The sequence below is a fragment of the Galleria mellonella genome, unplaced genomic scaffold (assembly GCF_026898425.1).
Source record: "Galleria mellonella isolate WM207_F2 unplaced genomic scaffold, CSIRO_AGI_GalMel_v1 utg63, whole genome shotgun sequence".
In the NCBI taxonomy this organism is placed as follows: domain Eukaryota; kingdom Metazoa; phylum Arthropoda; class Insecta; order Lepidoptera; family Pyralidae; genus Galleria; species Galleria mellonella.
This window is the reverse complement of record NW_026442130.1, coordinates 7,357,638-7,366,008: the sequence shown is the minus strand read 5'-3', so window position 1 is coordinate 7,366,008 and position 8,371 is coordinate 7,357,638. Positions and strand designations below refer to the sequence as shown.

The 8,371-nt window shown below is 29.4% G+C and overlaps 1 protein-coding gene across 2 annotated transcripts in view; it reads right to left on the bottom strand.

The window, feature by feature from the left end:
- Window positions 1-756: 756 nt before the first annotated feature.
- LOC113521838 (uncharacterized) overlaps window positions 757-8,371 on the bottom strand; it is a 28,983-nt gene continuing 21,368 nt past the window's right edge. The window contains exons 1-4 of one of the 2 annotated variants that reach the window (XM_052899869.1): window positions 4,061-6,972; window positions 3,231-3,429; window positions 2,450-2,608; window positions 757-1,575 (exon numbers count right to left, since the gene is read on the bottom strand). In XM_052899869.1, the coding sequence (XP_052755829.1) occupies window positions 1,301-1,575; window positions 2,450-2,608; window positions 3,231-3,429; window positions 4,061-5,341 (1,914 nt within the window). In that variant the 5' untranslated portion in view covers window positions 5,342-6,972 and the 3' untranslated portion in view covers window positions 757-1,300. Of the gene's footprint in view, window positions 1,576-2,449; window positions 2,609-3,230; window positions 3,430-4,060; window positions 6,973-8,371 lie in introns of those variants that run through there. The other variant, XM_052899870.1, reaches the window with a different exon arrangement.

Genomic DNA, 8,371 nt, shown 5'->3' with positions numbered 1-8,371 from the left:
ATGGGATAACCATCACCTATAGGATCTTTTTTCAGTGCCTATAGTTTGATATATTTCCATTAAACGTATATTAAGTACAGAATTATGCGGAAAAATCATATGCACAAAAGTTACAATGCGTAATAAAAATTATTGATTATACTTTTAATTTTTTTAGGGTATTGTAAGGGGATTGTTCAATAATATAAATAAACAAAAAAAAAATTCACTAGTTTTATCCGTACTTAGTTCGCGTAACCGGGATAAATAGTAGCCTAGTCCTTTTCCTATCCTATAATAATACGTGTATACCAAATTTTTTAGTAATGATTAAACCGTGAAGACCCTAAAGGAGATGAAACAAATAAATAAACAAAGGAAGTAAGCAAGGATATCCAAAAGATTATATAAATAATAAAGAAAACGACACTGTGATTAAAATTAATCTAATTTATTAATTAATTACAAAAATATTTACTCGCCCAAATATTTTACTTTGCCGAAAAATACATAATAATTATAGATATTAATAACACATAAACTCTTACACATACCATCTATGTATTTAAATATATAAATTAATTTATAATATATGAGTCAATTACTATATAGTTTAAGATAAGTGTGTTGTTGTAATGTACCTAGGTACATTTTGATTTTTACAGTTACCGCATTTTTTATTCATTCAGATTTATTACTACTTAGTATAATAATTACTTTACGACTTCTAGATAAGTGATAAATAAAATAAATAAATAGAAATTGCGCTTTTTATTGTGTCTTTTTGCACAGGATATAGTCATATAGACTATTGAAAAACTGCTCACAGTACAACAATCTACAAGGTTGAGACGAAGGTCTTGTATTGAACCTGGACATTAGGGCTTGAAGAGCTTCACAAAGTACTGAGAGAGTTGTCAATGGATTGCTCTTTATAACTTAGACTTTCATTTAAGATAGCATCTTATCTGATTATGGCTGTTATAGAGGAGCAGATTGCAAATAATATGATGAATAAAATATATGTACTATAAAAACATACAAAAGCATATACAAATAATTATTACGTTTCTTACAGACTTACTTAAATACCTACTCGTTATTGGTTTATTTTTTAGGTAACAATATTTATCAGGTAATATATATTTTCAGATTCATATGATGAGTTTCTTTAAAATTCATACATTAATTTTCTTCAGCAAAATGAGATTTTGCGACCAATATATTTCACCTATTTAGTCCTACGTTATTTTGGATATTAAAATCTATCCAAGTATATAATTAGGACAACCGTTATTAAGTTGGCGAATAATAAATGAATTTATTTCTTTGATTTTGTCTTAATTGTACGGTAATAACACCATTTTTCAATTATAAATAAGAGGATGGATACAATATAACCACATAAAAGCAGAGCAAAAGGTATTCGCTGTTCTTTTAAAGTGATTTTAGTGAAAAAACGAGGTTCCGAGATTGGATTCTGTATAATGTCTCCTAAACGCAACGTGTATCTGGTCCACTTGTAATATTTCTCGGGAAGTCCTGCTTCCACCATCCGCATCATGAAACCTCGGATTTGTGAAGTGAAGAGAAATTCTGAAAAAGGAAGATTTTTGTGCAACTTAGCATAGACGTATTAAAGATGGAAAGCTAGGAGGGTTATGCCCACCTCAGAATTTTTTTGCGCTCATCCCAAAATGCGAGAGAAGCTCTTAGAATGCTTTAGCTATGCACAGAGACATGTTTGAGAGAACATATAGGTGTTTTTTTATATATATATTAATATAAAATATGTGGTCATAAAAGGCCAGGCTCTTTCAGAAAATAATTTTAAGTACGTTAATGCAAATTTCAAGAACAAACAAGTTAATGGCCCACCTGACTCTATAATATCACTGCGTTATCATACCCTTTAAACATATCCGTGCAAATACAGCTGTTCGATGGCATAGGTAATCATATTTGGTATTTTATTCCAAGTTTTATTCAAATTATAGTAGATATTCAAACAATTTTCTCAACTGAGCATTATCAAAATCTTAAAATATTTTTTGTAATTTTCATACAAACTGATTAAAACATTATTGTCAGATATTGACGATGTTAATGCAAACGCATTTCATGCAAATTGCATTTCATGGACTTTAGTAAACTTTCAAAGTTTATATTCAACCCTATATAATACATACATGCCAGCGAATTATAAAAATAAACAAACGATAAGTTTAACAATATCTTTATATTACATAATATGTATCATAGATAACATGAGTTTAAATAAAAAAGACAGGAAAAAGATTTGAAATTTTTCGGAAATAATTTCTTTCTAGTTCAGAATAATAGTCTGAATTCACTGTTTTAATTTTTGCCAACCCGCCTCTTACACCCTGTATAGTCGAATAATAGTTTGGTAAAATAAAAAATTAGGTTCCTAATTTTACTATATACTGATATCCAATAGTTATCTTACCTGATTTGACGATGTACGATAAGTACAAATTGCAAAAACATTCATCTATTACATATAGAAATGGTCTCCCATCTTTATCTGTATAGTTTTCAATAATTTCCAAATTTATATCTGATCGCCTTTGGAGCGTTGCCGTGGTTACTGGATCAGCTCTAAAATCTTATAAATGGAAAATGTAATTACTTTTTTTATACAACGTGGAATGACAAAAAGTTGACTTAAATTTATAGACTACTTCATAGGCAAAGTTAATTAACAAGTATATGTTAAAAAGTAGGTAAAATCATTCAAATACGAAAATTAGTATATTACTAATTATTCGAATAACAAAATTATTCAGATTCACGCGCCCCTAGTATCTGGTATAAATATATAAATGTCGATTCATATGAAATTGGGATATTTTTTATCTTAGTTTATTATTCATAACAATCATTCAATATATCACACCTAACAGAAGCTCGTACCTTCTCGTATTTAAACATAAAACTCCAAAAGAAATTAGCAACGAGCCCATTATATCCTCTATGCGTTGGCATTCCTTAGAACGAATGTGTTATGCCCCTTTAACCTGTAATTTCACTGTCTTATACCCTCTATCCTTCAAAACTGAAATACAGCCATGCAACCATAACTGCTTCAAGACCAAAACACGAGTGAAACAGAAGTATCCAAGACTTTGGTCGAAGTTCCCTTTGATAAAAAAACTAACATTTTATTTACGTTTGTAAAAGTTTATGCTTTGACGATAACTTTTAAATAAATAAATATAATTACGTACTAGGATCCTCTGGATATAACTTTACGTGCTTTAGAATTGTTTTCATTGTATTGCTGGTGGACTCGTCTATGGTATCAGCTCCGAGTAATATCAACATCGCAGGAGACGTGTATAGTGGCATGTTCGATTCGCAGAGATCTTGAAGTGTTCTCATTCGGTCATATCGTCTTATAGTTGTAAACATATAGTTTACATGGCCCTGTAAAATCAAATATTTAGATAGTTTGGTACTCTTTATTGTTTCCACCAAAAGATTACATTAGTAAACTTATTATAAATACAAACGGTAAACAATTTTTTTATTATATAATAGCTATAAAATTTGCGTTAATTTTATATTACCTATTAGCAACTATGCTCGTATAAACCATATATCCAGATGTAAAGTGGTTATAGTCGTTGAACAATTCTGCGGTTATTGTAATGTTTACGGTAATCATGATGTTTTGCGTGTTTTTTTTTAATGGATGATAACCCTGCCTACGGTAACGGTATATACTGACGGGTATATTTTGTGTGTTAAAGATTTTAATGTCTACTTATTGTCGATCTTACTCTTTAGATCGAAACAACAAAGGACATATTGTTACTGCACAACAGAAAAGCCAAACGCTGGTTGGTTATACGAGATTCAATCATCAATGTGAGGTATTAGAGTTTAATTAAATTAATGCAGTGGTTAATTAAAAAATATTATAAAGACAATTATTTATCGAGTATAGGTAGATTTTAGAGTAATAATTTTCAAATTATACAATGGTTGTAAAATTATTTCAAAAATCTCTTGTTGGTCACGATAATTCTAAATCCATTAAATGTAAAAGTCTTACCTGATACATTGCAGAAAGAACGATAGAGATTAATAGGCACATGGCTATAAAAATACAACGTCGGATTTTCTTGATCAGAAAAAAACCGAACATCGCACTCCATACAGTTTCTATTATATATATCTGTGGTCCGTGTAGTTTTTCCCCAGTTATCCAATTAAAACATTTACTGAACAACCATTTCACTACACCTAATATCATAAAAATGAATATTATGAACATCCACTGTTTATAATTATACATGTTTATGGGGTATTTCCAAAGTGGCACGACATTTGGAATCTGGGTAAGAGCACATAAAGAATCAGCTGCTACGTAGCTAAGAAAGTCGAAGCCGCTTTCCGTGTATTTCACCAAAAATCTCGAATTAAATGAAATATCTATTTCTCGGCGTATCACACCACCCAAGCTACCAGAAGCATGACCTGCTACGACATAACCATATTTGTTAATTTCTTCATTACTGACGAATGTAACATTAAATTTAAATGTTTTTATAAAATCGTGCATGATTAAGGCATCCATTCCGCAGAATCCATTCGTTATATTTATATTGAATTTTATGTAGTTGTAAATTTTCTTACATTTTGTGAAAGTCGTGGGAAACCGTTCAAATATATTTATTTTTAAAGGGAAGCCATCACTTAACCTGTTTTGGCTTTTCTTTAGAGTTTCTTCTAAATCTTTCTCTTCTATTACCGTTATAGTTCTGTTGTATAAATTATCATTTGGTCGCTTGTTACCATCGAATGTAATAAATCTTTTTGGACAGGCCAGAGGGAATTCAATGAGTGCATAAACTAATTGATATCTGTGCCACAAGTCGTTAAGGAAACGCTCCATCATTGATAAAAAATCTGAATTCGTTTCTGATTGCTTGCAATTAATATTGGTGTTTGTAATTATTAGGTGCATTAACGACCAATGAGACTGCAAACTCATCTCGAAAATGGAATTATTGAGGAGCATCTCTATTGTTGATATAATTATTATGTTTGGTTTACTATATAAAAATAGTTTCTGTTTTTTATGCAGTAGATTGTATAATACTTTGTCACCTTTAAACACCATTAAAGGTGTAGTTATTTCCAACTGATAACATTTTGTTATAATTAAGTCGTCATCATCTAATTTAACAATTATAGTAGTATGCGTGTTTGGTAATGGTTTAATAATGCATATTGAATTATCATTCCGTGTTTTAATAAATTTGTATGCATTCGATACTATAGCTAAACATAAAACTGTACATAACAGTGCACAATTAGTACTAGATTTCATAATATTATTATTATATTTTTCGATGAACAAATCACGAGTGAAAAAGTAGAAGTGATCATGCGATGAATAGATTTATTTCTTATATATTAGACACTACAGCTGCAAATGTTGAAAAAGGACATATAACATTAAGAAAATTAATGTTTATAAACATGAAATCTGGTCGAACGTACGTAATCTTTGTAAAAGCGATAATTAATCAGTTGAAGACTTAAATTGATTGAAAAGATTACACACAAATACACACGAACCGATAATCGTCGACATGTCAAAAAAATGTATACCTAACAGTTAATAGTAAATTAGATTGTGTATGTGGCAAATTATTTTGCAATATTTATATAGTTCTTTAGTTTATTATTGAATTGAATTTTATCGAATTTTAGCCTTCATGATCAAATGTTTTGTTCAAATGTTCTCAGACGCTGATTCAAATATTAATATTTTTTTCTTGTTATTCATCCAATTTTTAGCCGCAACTTAGTTCACGTGATCGGAATATGTTGATTGATCATAATGAAACCAAGTAGCATATGTGCTTTTCCATCCTTGTTGATGTAGAAGACACTTCATTAGGACTATGAAAAAAGAAGCAAATTTACCGTCACATTAATAATATTAGTAAAGATATTGTATTAAAATTGTCATTTTGAACCATCTTATGTCTGGCTACAGGTGTTCAGAACTAAGTGTGTGTGTGTATTCTCTTTTTGTCTGGTACAAATACTTATGTTGCATTAAACGGACGGACAGCTGTCACAGAAGGAAAACATGTTATGATTTTATCGTACATTAATATTTTGTCCTGAATCCACATGGAATATCTTTATGTTTGTTGTCCAATGTTTATTTGATGGCTTTGTTATGACTAATATTACCTACTAAAATAACTGTCGATTTCTACGAATATAAAAAGACAGACATAATAATAACATTGAAGATATACGAATGCATAAGTATATACACAATAAGATTGATTGACCAGTCCATACCAAATACATTATCCTAAACTTAACCTTAGGTTGGGATTAGAATAGTTAAATTTAAACATTAATTTGATTAGATATTCTATTATGATATTGATATCGTGTAAAAAAATTTTACGGAATATATTCCCATGAAAATTTCAGGAAATTCAGAAAGGAAGGAAGAGAAACGTGAATAGTGAAGCTAGAAGGTAGACAGCTAAAGTATAAAAATATAGTGGCTAATAATTAAATTAACATCTCTTGGTGGTGGAAAGAGACTGTACAAAATCTGCATACGACTTTATTTTGCTTTTTTTATGCCAGTAAAAATACAGAGACAGGAGACATAATACTTTCGTCATACCATGGACAACTCAGTGCAGTCTGTGATATTCATAGTGGGTGTCTTGTTCATTGCTGACGATTGTTATTTTCATAATTATGGCAAAATTAAAAAGGCAACCAAGCTGACCGGTTTGCCTTTTTAATTTTTATAAAAATAAACAACTCTAAGACCTGTGTACGGGAAAAATGTACGGGAGTAACGTATTAATAATATTGAGATAAATTTTATGGCGTCATTTCTCTAAACTTACTTCCTACAATTTTAATTTGATATCACAACGGTATCTTAAGTTTAAGGATCAATATGAACTATTTATAGCATTTTAATGTAATACCTATCAGTTATAGCTACTAAAGATTAAGAGTTCTGAATGTCAAGTCTCGAAACTAGCCGAGCTTTCTCGACCGGTAGTAATATAATAATATATTAAAATCTTAAATTATAATTAAAATATAATGTGTACTTATAAAAAAATTAACAATAAAATTTCCACTAACCAAATAAACATAAATTTAGTCGAATTTAAATTATGATTGTCCATAAAATAGTGATTTTGAGAAATCACAATTTTAAATATTAGTTTAAGAGATTTTAAAGAACAGAAAAAGAAGCGCTCAGAACCGACCCCATTATTTCTCTCAAGTATAGTCACGACCATAAAATAATGAAATGAATAAATATAACACTATAATATCCTGTTCAACATATATTTAACGTAGATATTATCAAGTCCGAACACAGATATTAGCACATAGCGCATTGACGTTAACACGAGTATAATATAGTCCCTATATAATCTTCGTTCTATTTGCGATTCATTGTAGTTTTTCTCCAATATTTCCAGATAATGGCAAACCTTTCATTGTTCCTAATATTTTTCCTTATTTTCAAATTGGCTCATTGCTTATTGACAGATGGATTATTTCTTAATCCTGAAAGACTAAAGATAAACGTGGGACTAAGAAGAGGCAATGATTATATGGATTACAATCCTGGGTATATTCAACGGGAATATATAAATGTAAAATTTCCAAATGAATATGAATTTTGAAATAAAATTAATAATTGCTAACTGTCATCATTAATCTCTTTTTTAGTTGTAAACAATGTTTTCTTTTAAGTGCAAAGCATAATTGTATATGTGATGGGATCGTAGCACTTAATTAGTTTTATGATAAAATGGAATACGTTTATAAGTAAAATGATAAATTCTACTTCGTTTAAAGTGCGTCAAGTGTATCCATTTGTTTTATTTATTTTACCTATACACAGCTTATAGATGCCGTTCCTTAGCTATTCCTATTTCTTTTAAAAATGTTTATTTTCATAATCTTGAGATTTAAGTTGGTTGATGTCACGTTGGATACAAGAAAGTCTGAGTCTAAAAGTATATTGATATCAGTAGTATTAAAAATTGTATTGTATAAATAAAATGACGTTGTGTGTAATAATATCAAGATTAATAAAATTTTAAAAGCGCTCTATTAAAAATAAAATGAGGCTCTTTTCAATCGACTACAAAAAGGAAGTTCTCAATTAGGTTATAGGCATTTTTTATGTTTGTTACGTCTTAACTCCGTCAGTTACAAACCGATTCGGAAAATTCTTTTTTGATCTGAAAGGATATACTTAAAAATTGGTCCTACAGCAATTAAAAAAAATCGGTTATGTAGTAGGTTAGTTTTGAAATCAAAATAACTGGTTTTGTCAAAATTG